This window comes from Staurois parvus, unplaced genomic scaffold, assembly GCF_062004578.1.
Source record: "Staurois parvus isolate SC_StPar_1 unplaced genomic scaffold, SC_StPar_1.0 ptg000060l, whole genome shotgun sequence".
NCBI lineage: Eukaryota > Metazoa > Chordata > Amphibia > Anura > Ranidae > Staurois > Staurois parvus.
Window position 1 is genome coordinate 32,501 of NW_028317856.1, and position 18,003 is coordinate 50,503.

The 18,003-nt window shown below is 47.9% G+C and overlaps 1 protein-coding gene across 4 annotated transcripts in view; it reads right to left on the reverse strand.

The window, feature by feature from the left end:
* The window catches only part of LOC149469763 (uncharacterized), a 32,479-nt gene extending 18,538 nt beyond the window's left edge, over positions 1–13,941 (reverse strand). Inside the window, exons 1-6 of one of the 4 annotated variants that reach the window (XM_089668654.1) lie at positions 13,796–13,941; positions 11,174–11,247; positions 9,210–9,265; positions 8,948–9,074; positions 8,719–8,802; positions 4,096–5,000 (exon numbers count right to left, since the gene is read on the reverse strand). In XM_089668654.1, coding sequence (XP_089524780.1) covers positions 4,096–5,000; positions 8,719–8,802; positions 8,948–8,981 — 1,023 coding nt within the window. In that variant the 5' untranslated portion in view covers positions 8,982–9,074; positions 9,210–9,265; positions 11,174–11,247; positions 13,796–13,941. The remainder of the gene's footprint in view (positions 1–4,095; positions 5,001–8,718; positions 8,803–8,947; positions 9,075–9,209; positions 9,266–11,173; positions 11,248–13,795) is intronic. The other 3 variants (XM_089668655.1, XM_089668652.1, XM_089668653.1) reach the window with 3 other exon arrangements.
* Between the last annotated feature and the right edge of the window lie 4,062 nt (positions 13,942–18,003).

Sequence of the window (18,003 nt, forward strand, 5' to 3'; positions counted from 1 at the left end):
CCGGACACTTTCCCCCCTTCCAGTCCGGACACTTTCCCCCCCTTCCAGTCCGGACACTTTCCCCCCCTTCCAGTCCGGACACTTTCACCCCCTTCCAGTCCGGACACTTTCCCCCCTTCCAGTCCGGACACTTTCCCCCCCCTTCCAGTCCAGGCCAATTTTCAGCTTTCAGCGCTATCACACTTTGAATGAGAATTGCGCGGTCATGCAACACTGTACCCATATGAATTTTTTACCATTTTCTTGAGACAGATAAAACTTTATTTGGTGGTATTTATTCACCGCTGGGATTTTAATTTTTTTTGCTATGTAAATGAAACAGTCTAAAAATTTTGAAAAAAAGTGTTTTTTTTTTTTATAAAATTTTGCAAATAAATAATATTTCATCATAAATCTTGGCCAAAATTTATTCCATTATTTTTTTAGTAAAAAAAAAAATCCAAATTAGTTTATAACCAAAAATTATAATTTTTAAACATTTTTTTTTACATTTTTATTTTATTTTTTTATATTATTATTTTTATATATATATATTTTTTTTTACATACTGTCACCCTAGCAGTACAGTCACCATGGTGACACTGTACTACTTGTGGGGGGTGATGAAGATTTTTTTTTTTTTTTTTTTACACTGATTGCTTTTATACCCATATAGGATGTAAAAGCAATCATTTCTCTTTCTCTCTGTCTGCATTCTTGAAGTCATTGAGAAATACTGAGTGAGCTGTGATTGGTCACAGCTTGTCACATGGTACAAGTCTGTTGTGAATAGCCCTGTACCATGTGACCTCTGTGATTGTTCACAGATTTCACACGTAGTAAGCAATGATGTCACAAGTGACATCTTGCTTACTACTTTGCATGTGATCACTGATTGGCCAATCAGTGATCACATGATCGGGACCTCGCACAGAGGTCCCGTCCGACGATCGGTGTTTCGGAGGACACAGCGGGCACCGGATCGCGGTGCTGTGCGCTCCCAGGGAGCGCGCACAGCTAGAAAAGGCGGGTGCCGTTTATGAACGGCAACCCGCCCCTGGACTGCCACCGCCCTGCCATTTATAAACAGCAGGCGGACGGCAAGTTGTTAAAATGGTAAGAATGAGAACGCCTAAGTGTTTTTAATTGTTATAAATTACAAATGTTATAAATTGAGTTGCAGTTCAGTGAGTAAAATAAGTGTTTGATCCCCTACCAACCAACAATGATTCTGGCTCCCACAGACTGGCTATGTGCTCATGTGGTACACAGATCAGTTCTGTCAATTTAAGAAGGTACTCCTATTTACAACTCATTACGTGTATAAAAGACACCTGTCCACAGAATCTCTTTCTTGTTCACCATCATGGGCAAGACCAAAGAGCTGTCAAAGGACATCAGGGACAAGGCTGTAGACCTGCACAAGGCTAGACTGGGCCACAAGACCATCAGTGAGAAGCTTGGTGAGATGGAGACAACTGTTGGAGAGATTATTCGCAAATGGAATAAATACAAAAAAACCCAACAAACGCCCTCGGTCTTGAACTTCATGCAAGATTTTGCCTCGTGAGATAAGGATCATGAGAAAAGTGAGGGATCAGCCCATAACTACATGGGAGGAGCTTGCCAATGATCTCAAGGCAGTTGGGACCACAGTTATCAAACGAACCATTGGTAATACAATACGCCGCCATGGACTGAAATCCTGTAGCACCCACAAGGTCCCCTTCACCAAGAAGGCACATGTCCAGGCCCATCTAAAGTTTGCCAACGAACATCTAAATGATTCAGGGAAGGATTGGGAGAAAATGCTGCGGTCTGATGAGAATGCTCTTTGGCATTAAATGCTGACTATGGCTTAAGGACACAATCCCTACAGTCAAGCATGGCGGTGGAAACATTATGCTTTGGGGCTGTTTCTCTGCTAAAGGTACAGGCCACATTTTGCCGCATTGAGGGGCCATGTATTGTAAAATCTTAGATGAGAGCCTTCTTCCCTCAGCCAGAACACTGAAGAAGGGTCGTGGATGGGTGTTCCAGCATGATAATGGCCCAAACCTTCCAGCAAGAAAACAAAGGAGTGGCTTAAAAAGAAGCACATTTAGGTCATGGAGTGGCCTAGACAGTCTCCAGACCTTAATCCTATAACAATATTTATGGAGGGAGCTGAAACTTCGAGTTGCCAAGCGACAGCCAAGAAACTTTAAGGATTTAGAGAAGATTTGTAAAGAAGAGTGGACCAAAACCCCTCCTGAGATGTGTGCAAACCACCAAAATCCCTCCTGAGTTGTGCGCAAACCACCAAAATTCCTCCTGAGATGTGTGCAAACCATTGAAATCCCTCCTGAGATGTGTGCAAACCACCAAAACCCCTCCTGAGATGTGTTCAAACCACCAAAATCCCTCCTGAGTTGTGCACAAACCACCAAAATTCCTCCTGAGATGTGTGCAAACCATTGAAATCCCTCCTGAGATGTGTGCAAACCACCAAAAACCCTCCTGAGATGTGTGCAAACCACCAAAAACCCTCCTTAGATGTGCGCAAACCACCAAAAACCCTCCTGAGATGTGTGCAAAGCACCAAAATCCCTCCTGAGATGTGTGCAAAGCACCAAAACCCGTCCTGAAACATGTGCACACCACCAAAACCCCTATTGAGACGTGTGCAAACCACCTAAATCCCTCCTGAGACGTGTGGAAACCACCAAAATCCCTCCTGAGATGTGTGCAAACCATTGAAATCCCTCCTGAGATGTGTGCAAACCACCAAAACCCCTCCTGAGATGTGTTCAAACCACCAAAATCCCTCCTGAGTTGTGTGCAAACCACCAAAATTCCTCCTGAGATGTGTGCAAACCATTGAAATCCCTCCTGAGATGTGTGCAAACCACCAAAAACCCTCCTGAGATGTGTGCAAACCACCAAAAACCCTCCTTAGATGTATGCAAAGCACCAAAATCCCTCCTGAGATGTCTGCAAACCACCAAAAACCCTCCTGAGATGTGTGCAAACCACCAAAATCCCTCCTGAGATGTGTGCAAACCACCAAAATCCCTTCCGAGGTGTGCAAACCGCTAAAATCCGTCCTGAGATGTGTGCAAACCACCAAAACCCCTCCTGAGATGTGTGCAAACCATCAAAACCCCTCCTGAGATGTTTGCAAACCACCAAAATCCCTTCTGAGGTGTGCAAACCGCTAAAATCCCTCCTGAGATGTGTGCAAAGCACCAAAATCCCTCCTGAGATGTGTACAAACCACCAAAATCCCTTCTGAGGTGTGCAAACCGCTAAAATCCCTCCTGAGATGTGTGCAAACCACCAAAACCCCTCCTGAGATGTGTGCAAACCCCCAAAACCCCTCCTGAGATGTGTGCAAACCCCCAAAATCCCTCCTGAGATGTGTGCAAACCACCAAAAACCCTCCTGGGATGTGTGCAAACCCCCAAAACCCCTCCTGAGATGTGTGCAAACCACCAAAACCCCTCCTAAGATGTGTGCAAACCATCAAAACCCCTCCTGAGATGTGTGCAAACCACCAAAAACCCTCCTGGGATGTGTGCAAACCACCAAAAACCCTCCTGAGATGTGTGCAAACCACCAAAAACCCTCCTGAGATGTGTGCAAACCATCAAAACCCCTCCTGAGATGTGTGCAAACCACCAAAAACCCTCCTGGGATGTGTGCAAACCACCAAAAACCCTCCTGAGATGTGTGCAAACCACCATAAACCCTCCTGAGATTTGAGCAAACCTGGTACAAGAAACGCCTTGCCTCTGTGATTGCCAACAAGGGTTTTCTCCACCAAGTACTAAGTCCTGTTTTGCTTGGGGATCAAATTCTTATTTTACTGCAACTCAATTTCTAACATTTGTATCGTGTTTTTTTTGGATTTTTGGTTGATATTCTGTCTCTATCATTTAAAACACACCTTGATAACAATTATAGACCCTTCATTTCTTTGTAAGTGGGCAAACTTACAAAATCTGCAGGGGATCAAATAATTATTGTGCCCACTGTAAGTGTGGCCAGCCTAATATCCACAGACACTGCTGTGCCCTCATGATGTACTGTGAATGGGTGTTAATAAGAGCTCGGACTATAATGGGGTGATCTCACCTCAGTGGCAGGTTCAGGGTGAGGAGGAGTTGGTGGTGTCTCCATTGGGCTCTCCTCAATCTTAGGGTTCCTCTCCACAAAGCTGGTGGTTTTCCTCCACCTTGGGTAGCTCTGCTCCCACCCCATTCCCAGATTTTCCCCGGAATGTTTCTGCAGGTGGCGCTGCAGCGACTTCTTACGGATGAAGCGATCCCAGCAGTATGGACACTGGTAGGGACGCTCCCCGGTGTGACGTCTCACATGGGCTACCAGGTCAGTCTTGCGGCTGAAGCTCTTGGGGCAGCAGGTACAGTGGAAAGGCTTGTGTCCGGCGTGACTCCAGAGATGAGTGGTCAGGGTGGAGTTCTGCCGGAAGCTCCGCCCACACTGGTTACAGGTGTACGGTCGATCTTCTGTGTGCGTCTTCCGGTGAGCCGTCAGGTGCTGCTTCTTTACGAAGGTCTTGCCGCAGATGCTGCAGCCGTGTGGCCGGTCCTGACAGTTCCCCATCTGGTGGGATAGGAAGTCGATGAGGTGACTCCAGCTCTCCCCACACTGGGCACAAGTGTGCATCTTCTGAGGGCTGCCTGACGACTCTTGCCTTTCCTGGTCAACCCCATCTGTCTCATGAAGTGTTTTACTACCAGGACTGGACCCTGCTCCATCCATGTCACTTCTCTCCTCAGAACCGCCATCATGCAAAGCTTTTTCCTGAGTGACCCCGTTACGGGAGTGACCATCAGAAATCTTCTCTCTGCGGGGTGATTTCTTTGAAGATGCTCCCTCTTCTGCCGACCTGGTGGCTCTCCTTACCAGACGCAGGGACCTCCTACTGACCGCCCTTGCTGCTGGCCGCTGACTGGCGCTCTTCCAATGATTCCATCTCATCTGGACCTCTTCGTTGCGTCCATTTACCGCCATGTTATCTACAGATGACAGAACTGTGATAAGTAACACAATTGCCTGAGTTTTGTAAAGCTAATACAATAAATAATAAAAATATATATTATAGTTATTTCATATATACACTATATTGCCAAAAGTATTGGCCCCGCCCCTAAATCATGTGATTCAGGTGCTCCAATCACCTCTATGGACACAGGTGTATACAATCAAGCTCCTAGGCATGCAGACTGCTTCTACAAACATGGGTGAAAGAATGGGTCGCTCTCAGGAGCTCAGTGGCTCCAAGCGTGGTCCCGTGATAGGTGGCCACCTGTGCAATAAGTCCATCCGTGACATTTCCTGGCTACTAAATATTCCACGCTCAACTGTTAGTGGGATTATAACAAAGTGGAAGCAACTGGGAACAACAGTCACTCAGCCACCAAGTGGTAGGCCACGTCACATGACAGAGCGGGGTCAGCGAATGCTGAAGCGCACAGTGCGCAGAAGTCACCAACTGTCTGCAGAGTCAATAGCTAAAGACCTCCAAACTTGGTGTGGCCTTCAGATTAGCACAACAACAGTGCGTAGAGAGCTTCATGGAATGGGTTTCCATGGCCGAGCAGCTGCATCCAAGCCTTCCATCACCAAGTGCAATGCAAAGCGTCGGATGCCGTGGTGTAAAGCACGCCACCACTGGACTCTAGAGCAGTGGAGACATGTTCTCTGGAGGGACCAATCACGCTACTCTGTCTGGCAATCCGACGGACGGGTCTGGGTTTGGCGGTTGCCAGGAGAACGGTACTTGCCTGACTGAATTGTGCCAAGTGTAAAGTTTGGGGGAGGGGGGATTATGGTGTGGGGTTGTCCCTCAGGGGTTGGGCTTGGCCCCCTAGTTCCAGTGAAGGGAACTCTTAAGGCGACATTTTGGACAATTTCATGCTCCCAACTTTGTGGGAAGAGTTTGGGGATGGCCCCTTCCTGTTCCAACATGACTGCGCACCAGTGCACAAAGCAAGGTCCATAAAGACATGGAGGAGCCAGTTTGGGGTGGAGGAACTTGACTGGCCTGCACAGAGTCCTGACCTCAACCCCATAGAACACCTTTGGGATGAATTAGAGCGGAGACTGCGAGCCAGGCCTCCTCCCCCGACATCCGTGCCTGACCTGACAAATGTGCTTCTGGAAGAATGGTCCAACCTTCCCATAGACACCCTCCTAAACCTTGTGGACGGCCTTCCCAGAAGAGTTGAAGCTGTTATAGCTGCAAAGGGCGGGGCCAACTCAATATTGAACCCTACGGACTAAGACTGGGGGGCCATTAAAGGTCATGTGCGTGGAAAGGCAGGCAGCCCAATACTTTTGCCAATATAGTGTATATATGTATGTATATATATATATATATATATATATACATATATACACACACACATACGTACATACATATACAGTATCTTGCAGAAGTGAGTCCCCCCCCCTCACATTTGTGTCAATATTTTATTCTCTCTCTTTTCATGTGACAACACTGAAGAAATGACACTTTGCTACACTGTGACGTAGTCAGTGTACAGCTTGTATAACATGTAAATTTGCTGTCCCCTCAAAATCACTCAACACACCGCCATTAATGTCTAAACCACTGGCAACAATAGTGAGTCCACCCCTAAGTGACAAGGTCCAAATTGGGCCCAAAGTGTCGATATTTATGTGTGGCCGCCATTATTTTCCAGCACTACCTTAACCCTCTTGGGCATGGAGGTCACCAGAGCTTCACAGGTTGCCACTGGAGTCCTCTTCCACTCCTCCATGACGACATCACGGAGCTGGTGGATGTTAGAGACCTTGCGCTCCTCCACCTTCCGTTTGAGGATGACCCACAGATGTTCAATAGGGTTCAGGTCTGGAGACATCCTTGGCCAGTCCATCACCTTTACCCTCAGCTTCTTTAGTAAGGCAGTGGTGGTCTTGGAGGTGCGTTTGGGGTCGTTTTGTTGGAATACTGCCCTGCGGCCCAGTCTCCGAAGGGAGGGGATCATGCTCTGCTTCAGTATGTCACAGTACATGTTGGCATTCATGGTTCCCTCAATGAACTGTAGCCCCCCAGTGCCGGCAGCACTCATGCAGCCCCAGGCCATGACACTCCCACCACCATGCTTGACTGTAGGCAAGACACACTTGTCTTTGTACTCCTCACCTGGTTGCCGCCACACACGCCTGACACCATCTGAACCAAATCAGTTTATCTTGGTGTCATCAGACCACAGGACATGGTTCCAGTAATCCATGTCCTTAGTCTGCTTGTCTTCAGCAAACTGTTTGCGGGATTTCTTGTGCATCATCTTTAGAAGAGGCTTCCTTCTGGGACGACAGCCATGCAGACCAATGTGATGCAGTGTGCGGTGTATGGTCTGAGCACTGACAGGCTGACCCCCCCCCCCCACCCCTTCACCCTCTGCAGCAAAGCTGGCAGCACTCATACGTCTATTTCCCAAAGACAACCTCTAGATAGGACGCATATCCACTTCTTTGGTGGACCATGGCAAGGCCTGTTCTGAGTGGAACCTGTCCTGTTAAACCGCTGTATGGTCTTGGCCACCGTGCTGCAGCTCAGTTTCAGGGTCTTGGTAATCTTCTTATAGCCTAGGCCATCTTTATGTAGAGACACAATTCTTATTTTCAGATCCTCAGAGAGTTCTTTGCCATGAGGTGCCATGTTGACCTTCCAGTGACCAGTATGAGAGAGTGAGATCGATAACACCAAATGTCACACATCCGCTCCCCATTCACACCTGACACCTTGTAACACTAACGAGTCACATGACACCAGGGAGGGAAAATGGCTAATTGGGCCCAATTTGGACCTTGTCACTTAGGGGCGGACTCACTTTTGTTGCCAGCGGTTTAGACATTAATGGCGGTGTGTTGAGTTATTTTGAGGGGACGGCAAATTTACATGTTATACAAGCTGTACACTGACTACGTCACATTGTAGCAAAGTGTCATTTCTTCAGTGTTGTCACATGAAAAGAGAAAATCAAAGAGTTACAAAAATGTGAGGGATGTACTCACTTCTGGGGGAGATTTTGTGTGTGTGTGTGTGTGTGTGTGTGTGTGTGTGTGTGTGTGTGTGTGTGTGTGTGTGTGTGTGTGTGTGTGTGTGTGTGTGTGTGTGTGTGTGTGTGTGTGTGTGTGTGTGTGTGTGTGTGTGTGTGTGTGTGTGTGTGTGTGTGTGTGTGTGTGTGTGTGTGTGTGTGTGTGTGTGTGTGTGTGTGTGTGTGTGTGTGTGTGTGTGTGTGTGTGTGTGTGTGTGTGTGTGTGTGTGTGTGTGTGTGTGTGTGTGTGTGTGTGTACATATATATATATACACACACACACACACATCCCCTATTCCTTCTGTACTGAAATGTATTGTAATTGTACTGTCTCCCTTTTATTGTAAAGCGCTGCGCAAACTGTTGTATATATATATATGTATACACAGTTGTGCTCAAACGTTTACATTCCCCGGGAGAAATTGTGAAATTTTGGCATTGATATTGAAAATCTGACTGATAATGCCAAAAAAAAAAAGGAAATTAGGGCGATGACCTCCTCGGTAGAGCATAGCCTGTGGGGTGTTGGGGTTTCTGAGGATCTCTGGAACATATATGTAGGTAGGTTCGATCACCTCTACGTGTTCAGTTTATATCACATTGGTAGTTCAGAGTCAGTACTTGTTGATTATTTCATTAACATGGTTGAGCATGGCCCTGAACTGACCTGCAGTCTCCTCACCAGTGTCCACGCAGGGGTCTTCCCCCCTCTCAATCTTCAGCACAATCTCCGGAGGGGATTGTGAGAGTCCTGCGGAGAGACCGTGACACGTTACGTGGCGCCTCCACCAGCACTATACTGTATCTCCGTACTGCACCGATCCAGAAAGATAAATCAGAGGTATATGGAGGCGTCACATATTTTCATGTAACACCTTTACAGAAAAATGGCTCACCCAGCGCGGTCAGGTTCTTGTAGTTGTCCGTCATCACCTGGCAGTACAGATCCCTCTGCTGGTCCTGTAGCCCCTTCCATTCGTCCTCCGAGAAGCACACCGCCACGTCATTAAATGTCACCACAGCCTGCAATACACAAACACTGATTGACCTTAGACAACGGTGGCGTGAGAAAGGGTCAACGAGGGCTCCTGGAAAGACTTTGCGGAACTCCTACAATTTAATCTATTTCATTTCTTCTGCTCCTCATAACTATTGTACCTGACAGCTTCACTTTTCAGACAGTTTTGTGTCCACTCCATCATTGTGTCCCTTTGCTGCATAAAAAAAATATAGAAGAGAAAGGTACAGAAGGAGATAGGTAAGTTATTGGCTTCTCCCAATTGACTACACCAACCCTAATACTAAGAAACCAAGCTTCTCCCAACTGACTACTCCAACCCGAATGCCAAAGACCAAGCTTCTCCCAACTGACTACTCCAACCCGAATGCCAAAGACCAAGCTTCTCCCAACTGACTACTCTAACCCGAATACCAAAGACCAAGCTTCTCCCAACTGACTACTCCAACCCGAATACCAAAGACCAAGCTTCTCCCAACTGACTACTCCAACCCGAATGCCAAGTAACCAAGCTTCTCCCAACTGATTACTCCAACCCTAACACTAAGGAACCAAGCTTCTCCCAACTGACTACTCCAACCCTAATACTAAGTAACCAAGCTTCTCCCAACTGACTACTCCAACCCGAATGCCAAAGACCAAGCTTCTCCCAACTGACTACTCCAACCCGAATGCCAAAGACCAAGCTTCTCCCAACTGACTACTCCAACCCGAATGCCAAAGACCAAGCTTCTCCCAACTGACTACTCCAACCCGAATGCCAAGTAACCAAGCTTCTCCCAACTGATTACTCCAACCCTAACACTAAGGAACCAAGCTTCTCCCAACTGACTACTCCAACCCTAATACTAAGTAACCAAGCTTCTCCCAACTTACTACTCCAACCCAAATGCCAAAGACCAAGCTTCTCCCAACTGACTACTCCAACCCGAATACCAAAGACCAAGCTCCTCCCAACTGACTACTCCAACCCGAATGCCAAGTAACAAAGCTTCTCCCAACTGACTACTCCAACCCGAATACTAAGTAACCAAGCTTCTCCCAACTGACTACTCCATCCTGAATGCCAAGTAACAAAGCTTCTCCCAACTGATTACTCCAACCCGAATGCCAAGTAACCAAGCTTCTCCCAACTGACTACTCCAACCCTAATACTAAGTAACCAAGCTTCACCCAACTGACTACTCCAACCCTAATACTAAGTAACCAAGCTTCTTCCAACTGACTACTCCAACCCTAATACTAAGTAACCAAGCTTCACCCAACTGACTACTCCAACCCTAATACTAAGTAACCAAGCTTCTTCCAACTGACTACTCCAACCCTAATACTAAGTAACCAAGCTTCTCCCAACTGACTACTCCAACCTGAATACTAAAGACCAAGCTTCTCCCAACTGACTACTCCAACCCGAATACCAAAGACCAAGCTTCTCCCAACTGACTACTCCAACCCAAATACCAAAGACCAAGCTTCTCCCAACTGACTACTCCAACCCGAATACTAAGTAACCAAGCTTCTCCCAACTGACTACTCCAACCCGAATACTAAGTAACCAAGCTTCTCCCAAATGACTACTCCAACCCTAATACTAAGTAACCAAGCTTCTCCCAACTGACTACTCCAACCCTAATACTAAGTAACCAAGCTTCCCCCAACTGACTACACCAACCCTAATACTAAGTAACCAAGCTTCTCCCAGCTGTCAACTCCAACCCTATAACTAAGTAACCAAGTTTACTCCAGCTAACTACTCAGACACTTCTCCAGGGTTGGGGTAATGCGGGAAGCAGAGGTTGGGAACTACCATGGTTTATTAAATGCCCATCTGTTTGTCTTCCCACTGGCTGCTGGCAGGTACTCTGCTGGTCAGTGCAGGTGGAGGTGGTCCTTACCTCAGCACAGAGACTTCTGCAGCTCACATGTATAACACACAAACCATAACCCATACAGCTTCTGTCTTGTCTAAAGTTGTCTGTTTTATAGATGTGGGCTGAGTCTACCCAGGGGCTCATTACCACAGAGCAGCCCCCCCCATCATCTGAGGGCCATAAACAGGAGTCATGTGACCCTGGAAAGTGTCACCCGTGTGTTAATAGATCACCTGCATCATGGAGGTTCAGTCCAGCTTCCAGTCACTTAGATGAGAACTGCTGTGGGGTCATTATCCTGCTTCACCTGTATAAAGAGAGAGGAGGGGGCTCTCTGTATAAGCACAGTCACCATACTGGGGAGTCTATATAGAGACAGCAGGATGTATGCAGTAAGGGTCACTAAGGGTAAAGGGGAATGTATGGTATACAGAGGGATGTTATCTATACAGAGAGACTCTAAATGGTATATAGAAGAGGGTTACATATAGTAAATGGTGGGATTCTAACTAGAAAAAGGAGTTCAATATGATGTGTGTGTGTGTGTGTGTGTGTGTGTGTGTGTGTGTGGGGGGGGGGGGGGGGGGGGTTATATAGGTGACCAGGGTCTATAGAATATACAGAAGAGTTATATAGGGGAAAGGGCTCCATATGCTATATGGAAAGGGTTATATAGGGGAAGGGGATCTATGTTGTATATTGAGGTTATATACGGGAATGGGTTATATAGGGGAAGAGTCTATATATGGAATATTGAGGTTATATATGGAATGGGTTATATAGGGGAAGAGTCTATATATGGAATATTTAGGTTATATATGGAATGGGTTATATAGGGGAAGAGTCTATATATGGAATATTTAGGTTATATATGGAATGGGTTATATAGGGGAAGAGTCTATATATGGAATATTAAGGTTATATATGGAATGGGTTATATAGGGGAAGAGTCTATATATGGAATATTAAGGTTATATATGGAATGGGTTATATAGGGGAAGAGTCTATATATGGAATATTGAGGTTATATATGGAATGGGTTATATAGGGGAAGAGTCTATATATGGAATATTGAGGTTATATATGGAATGGGTTATATAGGGGAAGAGTCTATATATGGAATATTAAGGTTATATATGGAATGGGTTATATAGGGGAAGAGTCTATATATGGAATATTAAGGTTATATACGGGAATGGGTTATATAGGGGAAGAGTCTATATATGGAATATTGAGGTTATATACGGAATGGGTTATATAGGAGAAGGGTCTATATATGGAATATTGAGGTTATATACGGAATGGGTTATATAGGAGAAGGGTCTATATATGGAATATTGAGGTTATATACGGGAAGGGGCTCTATATGGTATAGGAATGTGTTTATATAGGGGAAGAGGCTCTATATGATATATGGAGGAGGCTATACAAGGGAAGAGGCTCTATATGGTATATGAAGGAGGTTCTATAGGGGAAGGAGCTCTATATGGTATATAAAGGAGGTTATATAGGGGAAGGAGCTCTATTTGGTATATAAAGGAGGTTATATAGGGGAAGGAGCTCTATATGATATATGGAGGAAGTTATATAGGGGAAGGAGCTATATATGGTATATAAAGAAGGTTATATAGGGGAAGGAGCTATATACAGTATATGAAGGAGGTTATAATAGGGAAGAGGCTCTATATGGTATACGGAGTATGTTTTATAGGATAAGGGGCTCTATATGGTATATGAAGGAGGTTATATAGAGGAAGGCGCTCTAGATGGTATAAGGAGGGCGTTACATAGGGGAAGGAGCTCTATATGGTATACAAGGGGGGTATAGAGGAACACAGGGAGGGTTATATAAGGAAAGGGGTCCTCTATGGAGGAACGTTATATACAAGAATGGGCTCTACATGGAGGGAGGTTATGAATGAGAATGGACTCTATATGGCACATGGAGGGGGTTCTATATAGAGGAAGGAGGTTTAATATGGAAAGGGTTCTATGAGGCATCCAGAAACAGTTATATACAGGAGAAGGGGACTTCATATGGTATATGCAGGGGGGACTCTATATAGTATACAGAGGGGGTTCTATACAGATGGGGGGGTGGATTATACAGAGGGAGGTCTGTGTGTGGTATACAGGGTGCAGGCTGTATACAGAGGGAGGTCTGTGTGTGGTATACAGGGGGAAGGCTGTATACAGAAGGAGGTTATATACAGAGGGGGGTCTGTGTGTGGTATACAGGGGGAAGGCTGTATACAGAGGGAGGTTATGTACAGAGGGGGGGTCTGTGTGTGGTATACAGGGGGAAGGCTGTATACAGAGGGAGGTTATGTACAGAGGGGGGGTCTGTGTGTGGTATACAGGGGGAAGGCTGTATACAGAGGGAGGTTATGTACAGAGGGGGGGTCTGTGTGTGGTATACAGGGGGAAGGCTGTATACAGAGGGAGGTTATGTACAGAGGGGGGGGGTCTGTGTGTGGTATACAGGGGGAAGGCTGTATACAGAGGGAGGTTATGTACAGAGGGGGGGTCTGTGTGTGGTATACAGGGGGAAGGCTGTATACAGAGGGAGGTTATATACAGAGGGGGGTCTCTGTGTGGTATACAGGGGGAAGGCTGTATACAGAGGGAGGTTATGTACAGAGGGGGGGTTTGTGTGTGGTATACAGGGGGAAGGCTGTATACAGAGGGAGGTTATGTACAGAGGGGGGGTCTGTGTGTGGTATACAGGGGGAAGGCTGTATACAGAGGGAGGTTATATACAGAGGGGGGTCTCTGTGTGGTATACAGGGGGCAGGCTGTATACAGAGAGGTTATATACAGGAAGAAGGTCTGTTATATATAGATAGAGGTCATACAGGGCTCCATAGGGGACACACAGGCGGGGTGTAGAGGACAGGCCGGTATATGGAGGTGATATTATTGGGGATCCCCAGTCTTGCAGTCTCTTCTCTCAGCTCCCAGTAATGCATTGCGGCCGGAAGTGCCCGCCCGCTCATCCGGTGACGTCAGGCGTCATGCTTGTGCCACATGACCGACTGCGGCGCCGCCCACAGTATCCCTATATGGTTAGTACCGGATGACAGGCTGTGTCTCCATCCCCACATTCACTGGAGGTGATTGTGTGACCCGGTACCTGCGGTGTGGTGTCCTCCATCTCTGTATATCTCCCTCATCCCCGGGGTCAGATCTATACCGAGCTGAGCCCAGCCCCTCCAACCGTGCAATCACCAATCTCATCGTACAAATCTCCTCTTTGACCGACATCTCTGCAGGGACCTGGGGGAGATTTTGCTCACATCAGAGCGGCATTCAGTTCCCATAGAAGTCCGTAATAATAATAATATAGAATATATACTTCTAGGAGGTCAATCGCAGGTCAACAACAGGGTCAGGTGAAGGTCAGCTGCAAGTGAGGATAACTACGGGTTTAGAAGAGGTCCAGCAACAGCTGAGGAGGATGACTGCAGGTCAGGAGGAGGACAACAGCAGGCCAAAAAGAGAAAAAATGTGGGACAGTGACTGCAGTTCAAAAAGAGGACAATTTGGAGTCAGAAAGAGGTCAGCTGCAGGTCAGAAACACAATTACAGGTCAAAAGCAGGTCAACCGCAGGCCAAAGACAAGATTAATACAGATCAGGACAATTGTGGGTGAGAAGAAAATCAACTGCAGGGCAGAAGGAGGACAACTGTGGGTCAAAATTAGGTTAGATACAAGTCAAAATTTCAACTGCAGGACCGACGGAGGGCGACCTCAGCTCCGACGGAGGGCGACCCCAGGAACGACGGAGGGCGACCCCAGGAACGACGGAGGGCGACCCCAGGAACGACGGAGGGCGACCCCAGGAACGACGGAGGGCGACCCCAGGAACGACGGAGGGCGACCCCAGGACCGACGGAGGGCGACCCCAGGACCGACGGAGGGCGACCCCAGGACCGACGGAGGGCGACCCCAGGAACGACGGAGGGCGACCCCAGGAACGACGGAGGGCAACCTCAGGTCCGACGGAGGGCAACCTCAGGCCTGACGGACAACTGTGGTTCAGAAAGATGACTACTTAGGGTCAGAAGGTATACAACTGTGGGTCAAATGAAGGTCAACTGTAAATCAGAAAGAGGACAACTGCAAGTCAAAAGGAGGTCAGGAGAAGGATTACTGCAGGTCAGAAGTAGATCACCTTTGGGTTAGATGGACTACTTGGGGTCAGGTGGTGGACAAGTGGAAGTTAAAAAGATAAAAAAAAAAAAAAAAGCAGTGGGTCTGAAGGTCAACGTCGGGTCAGAAGTAGGACCACTGTAGGTCAAAAAAAGGTCAACCGCAGGTGAGGACGACAACTGCTGTTAAGAAGGTCAACTGCTGATCAGAAGAATGGGAACTGCAGATGAGAATGTCAACAGTGGGTGAAAAGGACAACTGTAGGTCAAAAACAGGTCAAAAGGTGGTCAACAACAGATCAATTGAAAGCTAAAGAGAAGACAACTGCAGGTCTAAGGACGGTCACCTGCGAGTCCTAACCTTAACGGTGCGTCAGATAGTCAACTGCAAGTTAGGAGGTCAGCTGCAAGCCCGGAGGACAACTTCGGGTCAAAAAGACAACTGCAGGTCAGGAAGGTAGGGCCTGCAGGGTCAAAGAGAAGAGAACCTCAGATCAGAAGGTGGTCAGTTGCAGGACAGAAGGACAAATTGGTCAGATGGAGGTCTACTGCAGAGGAGGACAACTCTGGGTCAGAAGAAATTAACACAGGTGAGGAGGATGACAACAGTGGGGCAGGAGGAGGACAACTGCAGGCCCAAAAGGATGTCAGCTGAAGGTCAACTGCAGGTCGAGAGGATAACCACAGGTGCGGAAAACAACTGCAGGCCAGAAGATTGTAAACCACGGGTCACAAGGACAACTACAGGCTAATGAGTGGACAACTGCAGTTCAAAATGAGGTCGGCTGTGGTTCAGACAGAGGAAAACTGCGGGTCATAAAGAAGTCAACTGCAAGTTGGAAGTAGGCCGACTATGGGTCACAAGAAGGTCAACTGCAAATATATAGTGAATGCAGGGTCCAGGGAGAATGGATATAGTGAATGCGGGGTCCAGGGAGAGTGGATATAGTGAATGCAGGGTCCAGGGAGAGTGGATATAGTGAATTCGGGGTCCGGGGAGAGCGGATGTAGTGAATTCGGGGTCCGGGGAGAGCGGATGTAGTGAATGCAGGGTCCGGGGAGAGCGGATATAGTGAATGCAGGGTCCGTGGAGAGCGGATATAGTGAATGCAGGGTCCGGGGTGACCAGATATAGTGAATGCGGGGTCCGGGGAGAGCGGATATAGTGAATGCAGGGTCCGGGGAGAGCGGATATAGTGAATGCGGGGTCCTGGGAGAGCGGATATAGTGAATGCGGGGTCCGGGGAGAGCGTATATAGTAAATGCGGGGTCCGGGGGGAGCGGATATAGTGAATGCGGGGTCCTGGGAGACCGGATATAGTGAATGCGGGGTCGGGGAGATCAGATATAGTGAATGTGGGGTCCGGGGAGAGCGGATATAGTGAATGCAGGGTCCGGGGAGAGCAGATATAGTGAATGCAGGGTCCGGGGAGAGCGGATATAGTGAATGCAGGGTCCGGGGAGAGCGGATATAGTGAATGCAGGGTCCGTGGAGAGCAGATATAGTGAATGCAGGGTCCGGGGAGAGCAGATATAGTGAATGCAGGGTCCGGGGAGAGCGGATATAGTGAATGCAGGGTCCGGGGAGAGCGGATATAGTGAATGCAGGGTCCAGGGAGAGCGGATATAGTGAATTCGGGGAGAGGGGATATAGTGAATGCGGGGTCCGGGGAGAGCGGATATAGTGAATGCGGGTCCGGGGAGACCGGATATAGTGAATGCGGGGTCCGGGGAGAGCGGATATAGTGAATGCGGGGTCCGGGGAGAGCGGATATAGTGAATGCGGGGTCCGGGGAGAGATGATATAGTGAATGCGGGGTCCGGGGAGAGCGGATATAGTGAATGCGGGGTCCGGGGAGACCGGATATAGTGAATGCGGGGTCCGGGGAGAGCGGATATAATGAATGCGGGGTCCGGGGAGAGCGGATATAGTGAATGCGGGGTCCGGGGAAACCGGATATAGTGAATGCGGGGTCCGGGGAGAGCGGATATAATGAATGCGGGGTCCGGGGAGAGCGGATATAGTGAATGCGGGGTCCGGGGAGACCGGATATAGTGAATGCGGGGTTCGGGGAGACCGGATATAGTGAATGCGGGGTCCGGGGAGAGCGGATATAGTGAATGCGGGGTCCTGGGAGAGCGGATATAGTGAATGCGGGGTCCGGGGAGAGCGGATATAGTGAATGCGGGGTCCTGGGAGAGCGGATATAGTGAATGCGGGGTCCGGGGAGAGCGGGTATAGTGAATGCGGGGTCCGGGGAGAGCGGGTATAGTGAATGCGGGGTCCGGGGAGACCGGATATAGTGAATGCGGGGTCCGGGGAGACCGGATATAGTGAATGCGGGGTCCGGGGAGACCGGATATAGTGAATGCGGGGTTCGGGGAGACCGGATATAGTGAATGCGGGGTTCGGGGAGAGCGGATATAGTGAATGCGGGGTCCTGGGAGAGCGGATATAGTGAATGCGGGGTCCGGGGAGAGCGGATATAGTGAATGCGGGGTCCTGGGAGAGCGGATATAGTGAATGCGGGGTCCGGGGAGAGCGGATATACAGTTGTGACCAAAATTATTCAACCCCCAATGCTGTAAAGGGGTTTAGGGACTATAGTGTACATTTGGAATTGTATTCAGAATCAAATCCTACAAGGACGTTGTAACTACCCAAATGCAACTAAAATGACATCAATTGTTTATGTAATACAGTAGTAAATGGTTCTTATGTGGTTTCTTCATTGCCACAATTATTCAACCCCTTAAAGACTACCACTCTGAAGAACAGAGGTTCATACAGGTGCTTTCCATCAGGTATTGAAAACACCTGTGGATGTCACCGAGCAGCAATCAAGCATAATAAGCACCAATTAGGCAGCTTTAAAATGACTGTGATACTCAGCTCCTTCTAGACATTTAC